The sequence below is a fragment of the Limulus polyphemus genome, unplaced genomic scaffold, assembly GCF_000517525.1.
Source record: "Limulus polyphemus unplaced genomic scaffold, Limulus_polyphemus-2.1.2 Scaffold2089, whole genome shotgun sequence".
NCBI classification, from domain to species: Eukaryota; Metazoa; Arthropoda; class Merostomata; order Xiphosura; family Limulidae; genus Limulus; species Limulus polyphemus.
Window position 1 is genome coordinate 29,052 of NW_013667699.1, and position 20,285 is coordinate 49,336.

General features: G+C 32.5%; 1 protein-coding gene across 1 annotated transcript; it reads left to right on the plus strand.

The window, feature by feature from the left end:
• The first annotated feature begins 1,736 nt into the window (after positions 1–1,736).
• On the plus strand, positions 1,737–20,128 carry LOC106465901 (ubiquitin carboxyl-terminal hydrolase 10-like). Its single transcript, XM_013926139.2, has 14 exons — positions 1,737–1,815; positions 6,859–6,954; positions 7,796–7,844; positions 8,229–9,827; positions 10,510–10,601; positions 12,436–12,542; positions 12,960–13,098; positions 13,944–14,052; positions 14,586–14,665; positions 15,032–15,154; positions 15,533–15,625; positions 16,403–16,544; positions 16,883–16,951; positions 17,678–20,128. Exons 1-14 carry the CDS (start codon positions 1,798–1,800, stop codon positions 17,884–17,886), a joined length of 2,925 nt encoding a protein of 974 aa, XP_013781593.1. The 5' UTR covers positions 1,737–1,797; the 3' UTR covers positions 17,887–20,128.
• The last annotated feature ends 157 nt before the right edge of the window (positions 20,129–20,285 follow it).

Consider the following 20,285-nt stretch of genomic DNA (forward strand, 5'->3'; position numbering starts at 1 on the left):
TTAATTTATTATAATATATTTTGAATTGAGTTTTAATTTAGAGTGTCCTCTGACTTATGCACTCTTGAGTGCAGGTGGAAGACTGGGAATTAACCATTTTATGCTATATATTATACATATATGGTTCATTTTTCTCATATAATGTAATTGTCGAGCAAACCTGAAACAGAGAAGGAAGAAAAATGTAATATTCGGGAATGTCAGAGGTTTCTACGTGCTTTAGTGATAGAGAGTTTTCTAGCATTTTTCATTTATTTAATTACTATGCAGGTTTAGCATACACACGTGGTTCCAAAAATGTCATTGAATTTGCCTTATTCTAGTTTCTTTGTTTTCTAAAGTAGATAATGTTTATTCTGCCGGAGAGGACATTACAACATCCAAACTGTAAGGATTGGCACTATAGTGTCTTTTGCTGGGTGGGTTGACATTGTCTAAATGTAGCAGCTAACCAATGCTTAGACAAAACAAAGGTTAGAAGGTGACACTGCTGACTGGATAAAGAACTGAGTTTACCTCTTGAATTCAGACAGGCTTTCTTGGCCCAGTTCTACAAGGTGATCGTCGAGTGAAGATCATAATTGAAAATCATCATTATTTAGTTCCTCAGAGCACTCTCTTGGGATCTCTGAGGAACTAAATAACGATGGACTAAGCCTAACTTAGAAGAGATTCAACTATGAATCTGCCTGCACAAGTAAATACACTGCATTTTCTTCGTTTTTGTTCCATAATAAAGATTGTATTCATTTTGATAAACTTTTACAATCTCATTATTTTACAAACGCCGGGTAAATTCAGTCAAGTTATCAAACACAGATTACTCTCTATATTTAATGAACGAATCTGCTGGTATTAGCGGGTGTCTAGCTATCTAATACATGTTGAGAAATCAGTTTATACCTGAAAATACAATAGAAGTAATGCATTCTTCTTCAATATCTATTTAATTACAATGAGATATATATGCTTATGTCCAAAATGTGTTTGTAAAAACAGCATACACTCCAGTCATTGTAGTCCAATGTACAATAACAGAATCTCAATAATCTTGTCGGTGATGTGACTGCCATTCTCACATTTTAAAACAAAACTTATGCAGTAATTATCTTAGAACTACGGTTTGGACGCTTTATCGGTCTATGAGCATTCAGCAATAATGGAAAATATCCTTGGTGTGAGCCTTTATAACAGTTTATCATGGTACTGCAATTATTGTTTGTTCAAATGTGGAAACATTAACTTTTAATTCTAAATGATCCTTCGTAATTTGGAACCTACATTTTTGTGCATAATTCCTTCTGAAAAGAAAATTACTGTAATGTTTCGAGAAGCTATGTTTGTTACAATTATTTAATTATATTTGAACTGTGTGTTTTGAACTGGTGTGTATTAATTATGACATGTTAGAATTAGCTGTTTAAAATTAAACTATATACATGTATATATATATGTATATATATATATATATATATATACACACACACACAAAAATACATACATGTTCACAAATAATTAAAATTATATATACTCATCTAGTTTCTCGCTAGTGCCATCTATGAAATAAGAAACGATTTTTGTGAACAAGAGTATATATTTTTATGAAAAGTCTGCTATTATTGGTTAAAATTTGCTAGCACTTTCCAGCATGGCCAATCAGAGATGCTGTTAGAATAAAGATTTTTTCATCAAAGAATATCTTTCGTTCTCAGTGCATTTAGTAGTTCTCTGTTCTGGAAAGCATGGTTGTTTCGACTAGTTGAACGTACTGGGTTTAGTGATGACGAAAATTTCAACATGGAATTTCAGCAAATGGTTAAGTACATTTATTAATTTTATTTAGTGGTTATTTTCACATGTTATCAGTTAATTTTCTCATTATAAGTATTAATTTTAGAATTATAAATTACTATTTAATTCATGGTAGATCGGTTAAATGATTACGTACTGTTCGGTATGGTCGCCATCATCATAGGCCTAAACCTAGACTACACAACACAAAGTGTGGTCGATGTACTCTTAAAAGTTAAGCCTAACGTAAAAGTGTTGCACAATAACTGAATAAGCCTAAAAATAATATGTGTTAATTACTATTTTATTATTATTACGCCAGTGGTTCAGAATTGTGGATTACATTAAAAGCTTAAAGCTTAACAGATTTTAAATTTTATTTATTGTTCTACGCAATTATAATTAATGCAAAAATTATTAATATGATTGGTGAATTTGTCTTCGTAATCGTGCACAATACTATTAAAGTATTATTAGTGGTAACAATTACAAAAAAACGACCAGCACAATGTGTATTAAAATAATTATTATTAGTATTAACAATAGCACTAATACTAATACGTAATCTTCATCATGGCAAAGTCACAGGATTTGGATATTATGTCCAACAAAAATTCAATACATGTATAAATATAATTCATGTACAAACAAACAGTTTTTTTTTTTAAAACTGTGATGTTTTATGATTAATGTATATTTTAGACATCTGCTGTATGGTTTACTATGTATATTTAGGCCTATTCTGAGGCAGCCATAGAAAAAGGATTTATAATTAAAAGATTTTAATGATGTGTCATGAAATTTTACTAATTGATTCTGTATAAGAATTGGGAGATTGTCTTCTCAATTCACTAATATATATGTTGCTTTGTTATATTAACTTTGATCTATACAGTTACTTTCTTTTGTTTGGAAACTTTTGATAAACTTATGTTTTACAAAAATAACTTTTTCTTTTGTTTCAGCCCAATAATTTTGAGTTTATTTAAAAATAGAATTACTGAAACTTGATATTACAGATCTGACTTGAGCATTATCAGAAAAACCTGCCCATTCAAGTTGATACAGAAAGAATAACATTACTATCTAAATATATGTACTCCTGCAGTCTTATTAAAATTAAACTATTCTGGAGGTCAAACATCCAGGGAACTTTGTCCTCCCACAAAGCAATGTTTGCATAGCAACCAATGTGAAGGGGGAAATTTTATTCGTTCTGTACACTTGCCTGCTGTCTAGACTTGTATCCATAACATGTTTGTGAAGAACTTTTGTTGTTCCAAACCTACAGATCTGGGGAAAAGTTGTGGCATAGTCAATTGTACCAATAATGAGTTGAAAATACCTGAACTTCTATTTAATACCCAGTCTTCCAACTCACCTTAACAGTAAGCACAAAGGAAACATTTGTGGGATTCCATTCCTAGCCTAGAATAGTCTTAAAACAATTTGTTGATAATGGTTTTACACACTTGTTCGGCCTGGTAGTTTACTTTTTGGTGCAAGTTTTCCCACAAAAACCAAGCTACTGATAAAGAAAGAAAAGTGTTGTGACTGAAAGATATTGACTGCGGGAAGCAATAGGAAAGCCGTGGGAGCCAAAGCCTGACTTTTAATTATGCATGTTCAACTCATTTTGTATTGTGTGAATGTTGTCTTCCAATTTTTTTTAACACAAGGTAAATGTACGCGTCTGGGTACTGCACACTGGGCCATTCTGTCTGGTCGATGATCCACGAGTCGGCAGGGTACTCGTAGGAATAAGAATCAAGCCCAATTAGTTGTAACTTTATCTCTATGTATTGATAAGACATCGCAATTGATAAGTTAACTATCAAACAATAATTAAAGAATTTGCACAGCAGGTTCAGTGGTAATGTATACGGTAGACCTATATAAATTACAAACACACAGTCGTACTCGCTTCGCTATTGTTTGCCCCTCTGTCAAGATGGCGATCTCGTTACCAGGCAAAATCATGCCGACCTCAATGATGTATGTATATATATTATATATAATAAATAATTTAAGTAACAACTTTGTGAGGGTTAGAAACTAACTGAATGGTACATTTAGAAAAACCCTATTGTCAATGAATATTTCTTATGTAAATATACAAATTATTAATAAATTCTGAGTTCTACTGAAGAAGTACAAGAATGTCCAGTAAGGATTTTTAGTACTGTATATCAGCTCTTCACGTTTGAAAGGCATCATTATGCTGATACTCAAGACCCCCCCCCCCCCTCTTCAAATCTTTCATGATGCTGGATGTTTTGGGCTCACTACTGGTCGTTTTAATCTTACCAAGAAAAGTAATTTTGATTTCAGATCCTGTTGTTATTTTATCATGGCTGTTGTGACTCTACTCTGATTTTAGTTGGCTTAGATGAACTATGTTACATGTGCAGTAATATAGACATCAAATATTTGTAACTTAAAAATAAAGTCAAATGTTTTCGAGTATTAATTACAAAAATAATTGTGAATTCAGACTAGCAAGAATAGTTTTAGCAAATTTGATTGTGACCTAAAATACATTTGATGAACTACTTTCTGCTTGACACCAGGCTGCCATATTGAACAGAGATCATCATAGTTCAGTGACATGATTTGAACATGCCACAGTTTAGCCAGTAAAAACTATTTCATTGACGACAAAAAAGTAGTAGAATTCAGTCAATACAAATTAACTTTCATTGTCTAATTTTGTAAAAGAAGAATGCAATATATCACATGCTTGCTGTTTATCGGGGGGCTTATTACAGCCCTGGTGCATTTTGAACGACTGGTATGTTATTAATTCGTGAACTAACCGATAAACCAGTAAGTTATCCATCATACTTAATGTAAACACTTCCCATAGAAAAAAATTTAAATGTACAGCAACAAAAATATATCTGGATATATGTTAAAGTACCACAAATTATATCATTTTCTGTACTGGCTTAAATTAATTCCTTTGATTATCAATATCCATAGTTGTTGGAATTAGAGATTCTAATGTTTTTAATAGTGCCACTATCACCATTATAATAATCAGTGCATCACTAGTATATGTGCACAAATTGTTCAATCCACAACAGGTTTTTGAGCTTTTAAAAAAAATTTATTTGTACATAAACAGTTACGCATCTCATGTTTGCTCTGCCTTTCTTAGTTTACCAGAACAATAAAGAATAAACCTAAGTATATCAAATATGGACAAAGGACCACTTAGTCCTTCCACCCTGGAGAAAAATATAAATTTAAACCCCCCATTTCAGGGTTCACTATATGATTTTAGAAGTGGGAATGAAAAACCGTTGGGTGTCAAGTTGTGAGGGTGAAGCTTTGAATCATTATGTAATAGTTGGAAGTTTGAGTAGACAACCTTTAATCTAGTAACCAGGCTGCTTGTCAATTACCATTCATCTTCAGAGGTGCAACTAGTAATGGTTTGTGATCAGTTATCGACTTCCTTAGCTGCTTGATATTCTGATTAAAGTCATGTTTACTTTGAAAACTATGAAGGTTTGACTAAACAGGTGTGACCAGTTAACAAGTTCCCTCACAAATATGCAAATCAATCTGATATCACAATCGTTTCATTGATAGCTGTTTTACTGAGGTATTTGCACAAATAGGAAATTAGCGATATCCTCGAGCTGAGATATTTACGTGGGTCAAGCCATGGATATAGCATATCTTAAATGAAAATATTGCTCTAAAGTTAGTAAGACATTAGAACACTAAAATGAATATTTTGTTTTTACTTCTTTCATACACAAACAAACCAAATGTTCTGTGCGTGAGTGTCCTCATATGATGTGATTATTTGTGAGATCAGGTACTGTGCGTGAAGTACGATGGGTTATCAAGAACAACTGCATATCTGATGTTTGACATCTTTTAACTCTTTCAGCATGGGCTCAATCCCGGAGACTGACCTCATGAACATTATGTGGTTGTTATAGTTTTCATGCTAAAACTTTTAAATTAGTAAGCGATTTTTCACAAAATTTGGCAGATTATCAGTAAACATTACAATGCTTTCATACTTAAAATATAACTTTTTTTATTACGTGTTAAGGTTTGTAAAGCAGTGTTTTTCTCATGTCTTTTATTTATTTTCATATGTTGCCTACCCAACATGCAAAGTAATTTTTTCATTTTAAGATTAAAAATACTTTTATGCATCAGAAAATGTTCAAATTTCATATGCAAAATCTTTATAATGTCCAGATAGTTATCAAACGTTTCTTAAGAAAAAACTTTATTATACCTGTTATTTTCAGTAATGAATTTGTATGGGTTTGGTCGATTTGACCGATTTCGTAACCATGTTAAAAAAAATTAGGAAATAAATATAAATTATGCCTTTTTTGTTCTAGAATGACTACAGATTATAACACAAAAACATAAATGTTTAGACTGAATAGCTTAAATCTCGTCTTGGCTTTGCAACAATAACAATCGTTCTTCTCACAGTTAAAAATTTTCTTCTGCTTTGGGGTAATTAGGGTCAAGCATAGGTTGGTGTTTCCCAGCATGACTAAAATTGATATATACGATTTAGTATTTTGTTTTGCCAGTTTTGTTCAATTTATTTTGAAAACAAGTTTACGGCACATTTTATAGCAGGCCTTAACTTAATTTTATTCATTTACCTCCCCTAAAGTGGCTTTTCGAAAGCGATGTGTAGCTTCAGAGATGGCAGTTCAAGCTCTGTAAAATTTGTTTTGTTATTCTTTTTACCATGGACGTAGGTACTGTAAGTGGACTGATGGTTTCTTGGTGACTTCGACTGCCCTCTCAACTTATGTGACCTTGTGAAAACATGGTTAGGTAGTTCCCAGCATGACTGCATGTATTCTGTGGACATTATTGAGTTATTACATTTATACATGGTGTTATTGCTATATTACATCTTGGAAATGGTTACTTGTATACTTGGACCCATGAGCAAATTGCTGCATAAATATATTAGAAAATTGTATTTTAAAAGCTTGTTATTCTGCTCTGAAAGATTTAAAAACTTAAAAAAGGTCCTTTGTTAATTTCAATATATGTATTTTTTTTTTTTAGGACTTTCAATTTCTGGATTTGAATGATATACCTGAAAAAGAAGTTAATGAACTATGTGAGATCCTTAATCCTGCAGATTCAAATTCCTACGTTGAAGTAAGGCCATATTTTTTGTTTTTCTAATCTAGTTTTGTAAAGCCCAATAAGCTCACATCTTGTCCATTTTTTTCTCGATAAAATAAGTTGATATCTTAACCTGTCTGTAAGGTAGCTCCTCCATTCTTAGATGAAACCTGAACTGTACATAATATTCCAAGGGAGGCCTAACTAGTTATTTATATAGAGATGATTACCTCTTTTGACCTGTAATTACAATGTAGATTCTTCTAAAATTGGATTAGCTTTTTTACTAGCAATGACTAAAACACTTCCTCAGTGGCTTGAGAGATTTATTTATTATTTTACTAAAAATCCTTTTCTTCAGTCACTTTCTTATAGTTCTGTAAAACTTCCATCACATCTGTAAATTTAAACTTACAGCATTTATATCAGTTTTTCATTTGTCTGTAGTAAGCCAATTAGGTTTAGTATTTTTTGTTACAAAAGTAATCGTGAATAATCAATGTACATTGGGAGTTGTTGTTTTTTTTAATTATAAAAGATATAACAGACAATTCAATTTAATAAAATTCATACTTCTAAATAATTTTTTTGTATGCCTTTGTTTTGCCAGTATTCTATCTTTAAAAAATAATTATCGGTGTTGTTAATTGTTAATTAATTAATGTGTAAATGATGCTTCTAAAAGTAGATGGAATGAAGAAAAAAAAAGTAAAACCTTAAACAATTTTTACTTTGCAATTTGTGAGGGTAAATTATAGGTTAACTTTAAATAAAAATGTTTAGTTGCAGTTAAATTTGTTGCTATGTTTTTACTTAGTTTTATGTTGTCTTAATGAAGATTTAATATTTTAAACTAATAAAATTCTTTTTTAAGCTCCCTTGGAGATATGAAACAGCTGTGAACAACTTTTCATCAGCAACAGGTTAGTAAAAAGATTTGGATTTATAGTGGCTTTATTTCTGTGTGCACCAGGATACAGAAGTGCTCTTTCAGCAGACACATTTTGATATAAATGCTAGACAGAATGTGTATTTTTAAACTTGTTGAAACAAAATTTACTGACACTTCATTTATTTTTATTTTTTAACTTGTAGCTCGTGTCTGTGAGATAGTTGTTCCAAAAACTGTATACATTTTTGAGTTAATTCTTTTCATAAACTGTAGTTGTTACAGTATCATATAATGACAGTTATAAAACGTACTTTTCACATAAGTTGGAATATTTGTGAATTACCAAAGTTGAATAAAAAAAAAACAATATTAAATTTGTTTTGTTATATAATTTGGTCGGTGTTTACTTGTTTAGATGAAAATGGAGACATTCAGTTGGAATGTGAAAATGAAGAGTCAACTCTCGTGTGCTACACCAATTACGACAGCACCGGAGCATCGCACGACGTTACCGAAATCAACACTGCTGTGGCTCCTCCACCATTCTTGCCTGTTGTCACTAGCATTTCCTATCTTCCTGCAGAACAGCCTTTTTCATTCATACCTCATACATATCCAGTTATTCCACAGTATTTAGGTTTACCTTTATTCACACAGAATGTTCACCAACAAGATTTAAACATCGTTCAAGCATGTCATTATCCTTATCCTCCTCCTATCTCAAACGTTGGTAGTTTCACAAGTGTTACTGATAAAACTGAAGGTCAAGACTCAAAGCAGAATGGTCAATCTTCATCCGATAAGCAGTATCTTCGAAGAAATAAGAAGAAGCGTTCATTTAGCTATTATGCCTCTTCTGAAATGTGCGTGAACACTGATGCTTACCAGCCAGGATCTGTGGTCCTCGATAGCCAGATGGCCACAATGATCCCTCTGAATGATCAGTCGGTCTTGTCTCATAACCCAGTGGTGCCTTTCAATGTTCCACCCCCTAATTACCCCATGACAAATGGAACTATACCTATGGCTGGGATGGGATCGAGTTACCCCCATGAAATAACAATGCATTATTCTTCAATGGCCAATCCGCATACGGGATCGGCGCCGATGTTTTGTGTGCCTGTGATTCCCTCACCCTATCACCATGGTTACATGCCCCACCCTACTCCTTCCACTGCTGTACACCAAGTAGTAGGTAATGGTCACGCCTGTGATCAGTATTTACCCGACGTGTGTGTGACTACATCTGATGTTCAGAATGGTTATAACTATTGTGAGACAGTGATGAACCATCAGCCAAACAGTGATAATAAAAGTGTAGATTTAAATGTAGATAATTGTGTAAATACTTGTATAAACCAACAGAGTGTTGATAGCAATGGTGTTTCTGATTCCGAGGGAATTCTCTCCAAGCAGACTGTGGCAGGATTCGAAGCAGAAACTTGTAGAGATGAACACGGTGATATACAACTCTCGGAGTTATCCAACACTAGTGAAGTGTCTGTTTCTCCTACTCTGGTTACTGTTGAGTCAGAAGTTGAGAAAAAGCCAGAGTGGGTGTTGGGAGATGCTACAAGCTCTGATATTTCGCTGACTGACTTGTCAGAAAATAGTAATCGGCGCTTTTCTTCGTGTTCGTCAGAATTGTCTGCATTAAGTGTAAAGTTAACTGAGAAAAGTGTGGGTGTTACTGACAAAGATAGTTGTGAAATAGAAAATCACAATGAAAAAACATCTTCAGAAACTGATGGGTACGTATCTCTACCCAAGTCTGTTTTATCTGGTGATATTCAAACGCGTGATCAAGTTGAAATGGATATGCCAGATAGTGGTATTCAACAGCACAGATCCTGGGCAGATCTGTTCAAGATGATGAGTTTAGGAAACTCCACATCTGAAAAAGATGCTGTAACTGAGACGGAGGCAGCTGCCTGCACAACTACCACTCGCAAGGTCTCGGAGGTGTGCCTAAAGAATCATGTTTCTACAGACCTCACGGCTTGTAAAATAGCAAGTATGAGAATTTAGATCATATCTTTAAATTTAACAATTAGATAATTTCTATCTGTTCTCTGTATGATCTAATCAAAACTGACCCTCTTGTGGCAGTGACAATGATAAATGTGTTTGCATTGCTTTTATGTATATGAAGGACTTTCTGGAATTAGTAACATAATTACTGTTTGTCATGATATATTTCATTTGGCAGGGCCGATTTTAAAGTCATTTCATATGTTTTGATGTTGTGAACCAGATTAGTAGGTTGAGTTTATTGTTCATAAATAATGTGTTGCTATTCACAAAAATGGTATTCCTAGAAGCCCTTATTAGTGAAAAATGAATTTTACCGTATCTATCTTTAGTCGAACACTTGTACGCTATAAATTAAGCACATTTTTATTCTCTGTTAATTCTCTTTTTGTTTACAGAAGTTTGTATCTAGATGGCATCAGCCGTAATACAATGAGCTAAGAACTGTTGATTAATATTGGTATTTCATAATATTATAAGAACTTTTAAAAGTTTTATACATTCTGGTATGCTTTGTTGATTGGTAAAAATATGTACGAGGTAAGATACCTAATGAGTATACCTTATATTAATGTAAAGAAATTTATTTATAGGATTTAATTTTAAGGAAGGGTTTGATATAGACCTTAATATATATATCTATCCTTGCTTATTTTCTTTCCTAGAGATACTGATTAGTGTACGACTGAATCATGCTGCTCAGTTTCTAATTCCCCGAGGACTGGTAAATCGTAGCAACTGGTGCTACGTTAATGCCGTATCCTTTTTCACTCGTAATTATGTAGATTATGGAACATTATTGTGTTTAAGTTTTATTAAACTTGTAATGCTGACAGGAATAGGAGAATCTTGTGACTATAGCCAACCCAAGGATAAAACTACATCAAATGCAGTGTGTACCAATTTACTTTTACAATTAAGTTAAAATAATAATGTTAGAGAACAGGCATTATATACACAGCATTTGTTGTAGGAAAGGTGTCTGACATTTGTAATGGTTACGTAAGAAAGACTAACCATACCTGATTCTATAATTTTCATTTCTTCAATTTATATATAACTTCCAGTCCCTGGCCCCAAAACAATTCTTTAGAAGGGCCTAAGATGCTTTGGAATACAGTATTTGTTTATCAGTTGGAAAGGAAATGAGGAGCCAAATCCTCAACATTACTAGCTGTACTATTCATTGTTAGAATTTTTCAGGGCTAGGAATGATTACACTTGATGAAAAGTCTTCTTTTTTATTGTAAAAATAGATAATGTATATTTGGTACATTCAGTGATATTCCATTTACTGTAGGCTTATAGTAGTATAGAAGGGAAGTATAAAATAATGGCATATCTGTCCTTGCTCACGCAACCAGGAGCTTTTAGGAGCCTTCAATGACTCCCCAATATTCTGGTACAGCCTGGATATTGAAAGCTGATTGGCTCTGCACTTGTGTAGCGTTAAAAATAATTCCTCATCCATGTTTGGAGCTACCAGTCTGATGTGCACTATGGTGTATAAAATTTGGTTGGAGTCGCACTATCACGTGGTTGAAAGTTTTCTGTGCTCTTGATTGGCAGGTTTAAAAAGCAATCTTCTGCTCAACATCTTTATTGGTCAACTCTACTATTTAGTTAAGAGTAGACATTGGCTAGTGGTGATTGGTTGCCCCACTTCTGGCCAACAGTTCTAAATGAAGGATTGCTTAGCCTGGACCTTTATGATGTTGGACTTTATAACCTTTTAACCCATTTGTCACGTCCTTCTGTTCAGGTAGATATCAGTATGAAGAGTACTTCAAGCTGAAAGAACCTGAACTTGTGTTTAAATGGGATTCAGTTGTAAACAGTCAAAGTTCCATAAGGCCCAGATCAAAACATAAAAGTAGAGTAATGAACATAAAAAAAGAAAGGGGGGAATCCAAAATATCAGTGGCTGTAATTAGATCTCCAATCGGTCAATAGATGGAGCTATGAGCTAAAAGTTTGTACTTGTAAAAAAAGCCTGGAGCCATTCTATGAGCCACTATGCCATTGCTAATTATGTATTGTTACCGAAGGAGTGTGACTTGTTAAAATATGTAATTAACTTGTTTAATCTGATTCACACCATATCAGTCATTGTTCATAAATACTAATGATATATAGCACCTAGATCACTACAACGTCATATCCGAGCCAGCCTGATTAATCCTGGTATTGAGTGAAAGGCATTGTTGGTATTAGATTTGCTTTCACTCATGGGTTCTTAAAATATGTCTAGCACAACACTATAAATACTTTGTAGGCTGATTGAAATACACTGAATTGCTTTAGTCAGTAAAGACAGTTTCTTGCTGTTAGGTTTTAAATGCTTAATTTTTCTAAAATATAAATAGTAAATTACTTTGTTGTTTTTTGTTTTGTATCGCCACTGGCATATTATTCTATTAAAGTTTACGATTTGCACGAAATTTGTTCTATAAATAGATGTAAAAGTTTCCATATTTTATTATAAGAATTTTTGTACAAAAAATAAATTTTTAATTGCACATTTATTAAGCAGGTGATATAGAAGATTTGGTGATTTTTAAATACCTTGATCCTTAATTGAGAAAAATTAGATCTTGCAAGCATTATTGGTGTGTCCTCCACTTTATAACCTGTTGAAGAGGTTATCTCGGGATGGAATAAACAGAAATAACTCTTCAACCCCGGTCATTGACAGTCTGTGAGTTGTTTTTAAATGTATTATCATTAGAGTTTGAAAACTTATTCTCCTAAAGAATAGTGAACTAATTGAAAGTGATAGTTTTGGGTCTCATTTGAAGTTCTAAGAATTTAATTATGTTACTGCACTATTTGTTCAATGTATTTTGAAAAATCTCGGGTAATTTTTTGTAACTTCTTAGTATGTTGTAAATGTAATATTTAACTTCTATGCAGTGTATCAAATAGAATCAGATTGCCTTTTTAGTAATAGGTAAAGAGTGCTAATAATTAAATTTGTGTCTCACACACATATTTGTCTTAACTATTTACAAAGCTTGAAATATTTTCCACTTGATAAATGCCTCGTTTAGTACAGAATACATTGTATGTTTGCACCAACTTCACCTAGTTATTCTTATTTTTGGTATTGTTTTAGGACGTGTTTCATGAATGAGTTCTCGCCAATGCCATATGGCAGCAAGAGGAAGAGAAAAGAAGATCTCAGTTTTGGGGTTCCTTTCGAACCTCACTATGTGTACTCCTTGCTCACTATTCTGAAACCAGACTGTGTTCAGGTACTTTTTGTTGGATAGTTTCATAACATGGTGTTAAAAAGAGACTACATTTTACAATGAGCAACTTTTTCAGCCGTACACGTGACTTTCATAAACAGGAAGGTTTGAAGCAAAAATATATTGATCTATGTAATGAAGTCTGACAGATTTAATACTGTCACTTCATAAAACTTTTGGCCACTCTTGAAATTGTAACCTTAAAGATGTTCCATATGGCTTATAGCTGTTTTTATGTTATTTGTAACACTAGCGACTACTGAAAATTAAATACACTGGAAAGATTACCGTTTCCATGTTTTCCAACAAAGCTTTTATGATAACGTGTCAGCCACGCACCTCGTTAATGTTACGTTTAAAGGGAGTACACTTGAGATGTGAAAGTAAGCACACGTCATAAAATGTTGTTTACAGTATAGGTAACTGTAATGAAGATTATAAAACATTAGTTTGTGGTTTGGGGAAAGAAAACTTGTGTTATTTTAGTTATCGACAAAAAGTGAATGTCTGTACTTGTTTGTGTGAATCGTGCTTATAGGTTTAATCAAAGTATTCTTCTTTGAGTGTGATGCTGTTTTATAAAAGACCATTATTATTAATGAACAAAAGATTATTTAGCTATTAAAGCTACATATAGTTTCCAGTTAGAAAATTAATACTTTAAATCTTTTCTATTGTAAAAGAAAACAAGACTTATTTTTCTTCTAATTGAAAATGCGTGTGATGTTTGTAATATATGTTTGACGTAATTTTAGTTTTAGAACTTGTGGTATTCACGGTGCGTTTGTTCATGTAATGTTGGTTGTATTCCTTAGTACTAATAAATTACTTCCAATTGTTCATTAAAGGATTGCCAGCAAGACGCTGAAGAGGTTCTTGGTTTTTTGCTTAATGGACTCCACGAAGAAATGGTGGCTGTGCTTGATAACTTCAAGAATTCTGTAGACAAAAAATGCAGTAAGACTATTATTATTTCTCTACCTGTTTAATGTGGAGAACTACAGATGTGTAAAAGTGGGGTTTTCTCCTGCCAAATAAAGCACTGAGCCTTTCTTAAACCATGCGAAAGGTGTTGGTCCATTGGACCTCACGTAATAACTTGCTGCAGTATTGAGACAAGTGATGGATAGCTTTATTTTCTTGTTCAACAGTCTGTTTTTATTGAATTTAGGGTTAGGACTTCAGCAATTTTTTTTGTTTACATCAAATAAAACTTTGAAACCACATGATTTTCAATATATTTTTAGTTTAATGAGGTCTAATGAAACAAAGAACTAGCTTTGAAACCACGTGATTTTCAATATATTTTTAGTTTAATGAGATCTAATGAAACAAAGAACTAGCTTTGAAACCACATGATTTTCAATATATTTTTAGTTTAATGAGGTCTAATGAAACAAAGAACTAGCTACGTGTTTTGTGAAGAACGTGTTAAAATATGCTTGTGTTTATGTTTTGAAGATTTAATAAAAACCTAAATCTTGTTATAGATGGGCATGAAGACAACTTGTCAAATGGACACATCACAGAACATGAACCTGAAGAAAACAAGAATGTGACTATAAATTCAGTAAGCCATCTTGTTTTACAGACTAAGTATCTTACCACTCGCTTTACAAGAGGAATGTATATTTGTAGACAGTTCAAATTGAGATATTGGAGTTTTATGTATAGAAGAAAGCATGTATTTGATCAATTTTGAAGTTAAGGTCACTGAGAAGGTCAAAGTTTTCTGCAAAAGTATAGTATTCAAGTTTTGAACTTACTTCATTAAATACAGGTCTGTGCTCATTGGCAGAATTAACTATTAACCCATGTTTTAACAAACAATGGTTCAAATTGCGTGTCGTCAGCTTCCATATATTATATATATTTTAATTTATTCGAATTTTTAATGTCTTTTATCATTTTAAAATGTGCAACCTTTTATTTTCAGATGTGTTTTTTGGACTCCCCCATCTCGGACATATTTGGCGGGCAACTGACGACAGTGCTAACTGCAGGAGATGAAATTTCAACAAACCTACAGCCTTTCTTCACTCTACCATTGGACATTCAGGTCAATATCATTTATTGTCCCTACTGAATTACAGGAATATCTTAATTGTAGAGAATATCCTGTTAATAGTCTTGTTTGGTGTTTATACGATCAAAGGCAGATAACTCCCAAATTAAAATATTTGTGTACGAATTTGTGTGGTTTTAGTTGTTCCTAAATATTATAGTTCATTTTTTTTTTAACTTGAATTTATGGAAGGTGAAGTGATCTTTCTTTAGAAGCCTTGATCAGTGTAAGCTTTATAATTACTGAAACAAGGATAGCTAAATATGTGATATATCTTGGACTTGAATTTACTTCTCATTTAAGGAATTGTTTTTTTTCAAAATCTTGTCATTGTCGAGTGTAAAATAAATGTTGCCACCTTACTCACACCAGGCTGACAATGTCCAGTGGGTGAATGATGCTCTAGCTCATATGACGGCAAAAGAATCGATCCAAGACTACACTTGTACGGAGACCAAACAAGAGGTAAACTCTTCATTTTATCATATTTTTTTGTTGTTATTTTGGGGGTTTTTGAAACTATTTGTGTTGCAGCCTAAGGTTTAACAGATGAAAAGTTGAAACAACTGATAAAATTGACGCACCAAATTTCAACTGTTTCTGGCAAGGGTTACCTTTTTTGTTGTTATTTTGGGGGTTTTTGAAACTTTGTGTTGCAGCCTAAGGTTTAACAGATGAAAAGTTGAAACAACTGATAAAATTGACGCACCAAATTTCAACTGTTTCATGCAAGGGTTACCTTTTTTGTTGTTATTTTGGGGGTTTTTGAAACTGTGTGTTTCAGCCTAAGGTTTAACAGATGAAAAGTTAAAACAACTGATAAAATTGATGCACCAAATTTCAACTGTTTGTGGCAAGGGTTACCTTTTTGGAAAGCCATTTGTTTGATGTTTCTGTTATTTCCACATCTATTTTACCTCGTGGGTATTGCTTTGTGTTCCTGATTTGGATGCACGAGTTGTGTCTCAACATGCCATAGTTCCTTGTTGTGCTTGTTCATCTTCACTTTATGAGAATTGTTTCAAACTAAATTTACCTATGATTTTTCTTTTTGTAACTGTGTAAGTGAGAGTAAGAAACTGTCTTGCTTTCCTTAATGACTACGTTTTAATTCAGTATTACTTTTGGAAGCGTTTCTCTTTGAATCAGTACTTGTCAGAGAGTTTGTCCTGGAATGTTGAAGTAACATTGTGTATTGAATACACTAAAAGCAAAATATAATGTTAATATTTTTTCTATTAGGTCGAGGCATTTCGTCAAAGCTCTTTCAGCATTCTACCTCTGGTACTTATACTCCACCTGAAGAGATTTGTGTACAACAGGGGTGGACCTAAGAAAATTCTTAAGGATGTTAACTTTTCGATAGATCTAGAAATATCAGAAGGTAGGACTTCGTTTGATTTTATTTCAGTGAATGTAAAAGTGCCCAAGGTCTTTATCGAGTGTAGAGATTAAGATTTTTAAGTACGATGTCATCATATAGGACCCAGTTGTTTGATTTGTCATGCACGTAGCTATCATTAAATAAAATAAGAGTATATATATATAATTTAATATATAAGATTTAAAAAGAGCATAAAACATTTTATTTTTTGTCTTCCATCAGTTTTTCACGTTTGTTTGACATTTTCAGTATTAAAGACTGTCAAGCAGAAGTTGCTGTTTTAAACGTGCGATACATTTAGAAGTATTGAAGTGATTATTTAAATTTATTTTTTGTAGAAACCTTGTCTCCAGGTGTCAGAAGGAAGTATAGTGCCCGAGCTCTACGATCTTATAAACTGTTTGCTGGTATGTAGATGACAATTGTTCCATTATATTCCTTTGTTTATGGATATTTCTACACAAATAAAGTAGTTTTTTGCTTTTTTAAAAACATAAGTATTTATTGTATTCTGTACAAAGTTTTCCATAACTATTTGTAATTAATTTACAATTATTACTGTTCTGTTGAAAGTCATTTGTAAATGAAAATATGTATTTGGCAGGGGTTATTTCTAAGTTTGTTTTTTTTTCAAAATTTAATAGATTCCAACTTCAATATCTTATTAAATACATTGCCATACTAACAGTAATTTATCAAAACTACAACAATTAGATGAATAACAAACAAACACTGTACATGTACAATTTAGACTCGTACTTCATGTTCAGTGTTGGTGAAACTAGTTTGATGTTGACAGTTTCTTTAATCGGTAATTCCAGATTAGTGTTAAGTTTGTGTCCCGTTTCTTCGTTATGTTGGTGGAAAGAGGAAACACGGGATTACTCAACTGTTTTGTGTCTTCGTGGACATTCCTGCATGTTCATTGTAAATGTAGAGTTGAATTTTACAGTTTTTGACAACCTTAAAACATTTACTGTTTTAAAACTCCTTTGTTAAGGGTGGCAACAAGTTTTATTTTCATGGGTGAGAAGTTTAAAATAATCCCAGATATTCATTGTTAGTATATCAGTTCTACAGAAGTTTACTTTCCACTATTGTATGTGTACACCTAACATTTCCTTAATTTTTAGTGGTATGCCACGAGGGAAAAGACTTGAGCAAAGGACACTACATTACCGACGTGTACCACGTTGGAAGCGGCAGTTGGCTTCGCTGTGACGACAGCACGATTACCGTTATCACAGATACCCAACTTCTTTCGCCCAGTCCACCAAGAGTTCCGTACATGCTTTTTTACCGACGACTGGACACTCTTCATCCTTGGAATCCGACAAAGTAGCGTCGTGGGGCTGAGACATAACTTGTCTTCCTTTTGTGGCTATACCTCGACAGTCGATAGTGGAATGTTCAGCTTGAGTTGCAAAGTGCCGTATTGTAAAAAATCTTGTGCTATGTTGTTTTTCTTTTTTTTTATTAACATTAGTATAATGAAACTTGGGTAAATAAACGATCGTTGTTTTTAAAGCTCCACGTCGTCATCATGAGCATTTCTACGTAACTCGGCCATCCAGATGGAATGAACCAAAATGCAAATGTAAGTGTTAAAATTGTGCGTGAAGAAAGTGTTAGCATATAGTTCAGCAAGCAGTAACAAATGTTGCGCAGCAAAAGACTTTGTATTCAAGGTATTGTGATTTCAATATGAACATTTACAATCATTGTAAAAATTGTACAGATTATATATAAATATATATATATATATATATATATATACACACACTCATATACATATTAACACGCATATATTTTTTTCAGAGGTAGTTACTCTTGTGCTGATTGTTTGTTTGACATTAGAAGTTAGGAATTGTTTTTGAATTTGCTAATTATTTTGAATATTTAACAATCTGAGGATATTGGATTTTTTTTTTTGTGTGTGTGTGTGCCCCAGTATATGATGTGAAGTACACTGCTCGTGAGCAAGAAAAAAAAACAACACCTACAATTCTGGTAATGTTTTTGTGGTAAAATGTGATTTAAAGGTTCTGATGAACCCACAAGTCATGAAATAATGTATATTGATTATTAAAAAAACATATTGTAAGTATATTTTTCATTGATGTATATTATGTAATTGGTAATATTTCTTTTTAATGATATTTAAATATAGAGTGTTTCTGTAGCTTCTGGAAAGTTAAATTAGTCCTAATGAGCAGGGAATGTATTGATAGTTGATGTTGATAATGAGGTTTGGATATTGATTGCCTGCGTTAAAAAATTCTAAGTTATGACAACTCCAAAGTATTTTCTGTAATGATTTATTGTATCAAATTGGAAATATTGTATTGTTGGCACTGGTGACCTGGTGGTAACATCTGTTACTTATTAACCTGGTGGCGTGGCATCTTTTTGTTTTGGTAAGTGTTTTGGAAGTGTTGATTTGATAATCTACCAATAAGCCAAATAGTTTACCAAACATGTTAAATGAAAAAAAAAATTGGTGATTCATCAAATCACGCGGGCAGTTTTTCTAGAGGACACTAATAAGTTCATTATTAATTATTGTGCTTATTCTAGGTTTGTTTCAGATTTGTCTCTTACATATATAAATCAAAGTTGTAGTTTAAAATTGATGTGATGTCAGCCTAGTAACTTTAAATCACTATTGACATCAGTTCATCATTGTTTGTCATCACATGTTTTGGTTTTGTAACATAGAAGTTGTACATTAGGGTTTTATATTTGTGACTTGCTTGTATTAATCGTAATTCTCAAGTGTGCGACCTAACTCTTTATTAAGTAAGAAAAAAACTTTAACCCACTCAGGCATATTAAAAGTGTAGTTAATTGTACAATTGTAGTAGGTATTTTTTGTGTGTATATAGTTTTTAGTGTGTTATGACATAAGAAAAATGCCACCTAGTTTCAGTTTTAGAATTATCTCCAACTCTGCTTCTAATTGAATTTTGTTCAGAATTAAATATATACCAGCTTCTACATTAACAACGGATACACCCCCTAGTCTCCAAGAAGAGATGTAGGCACTGTATGATATTGTATTTGTAAAGGGTCAGTTAAAGAAATATCTTTAATAGAAAAAGTAGGTTTTAGTCTTAATCAGTTTTATGGTATCTGTTTACCTTTTTTTTTTATATGATTTCAGTGCTATGTTGTGTTCAAACATTAACTTTTTCACTCGTACATATATGCATGTCTTTGGTTTTGTTTGTATACATGTTACAAAGAAATTCTTGAAAAAAAACAACAAAGGATTTAATATGATTAGGTGTTGCAGCCCTACCATTACAAAATGTTATCCCTAAGACTTTCTTTGTCATGTAGTACTTTGTACGTTATGGTAAAAAATTTTTAATTGTTTCAAAACATAAATGAAGTTAGCTTTTTAGTGTATAAAAGAAAAAGTGTTGATTTTTTAAGTGTTATGTTGTGATGCTGAGTAAAATAAAATAGAAACCATCATTTATACAGATTTATCTATTTAAATATCGGAGATCCTTTTAGGTTGTTGTGTATGGTATTTCTGGTGGTATGGAAATAAAAACATCTTGGAGTTTTCTCGTGAATTTTGGAAGGTTTTTACAAATTTTTTTTTAAGTTCATTAATATTTGTTTTTAAAACTAAATAACCACTTGTCATTTTTGATGGATGCTTGTATTTATTTTTTTTAGCTTTGTTGGTATTAGAGATTATAGCAGAATGAAGTGTGATTTCAGTGTATG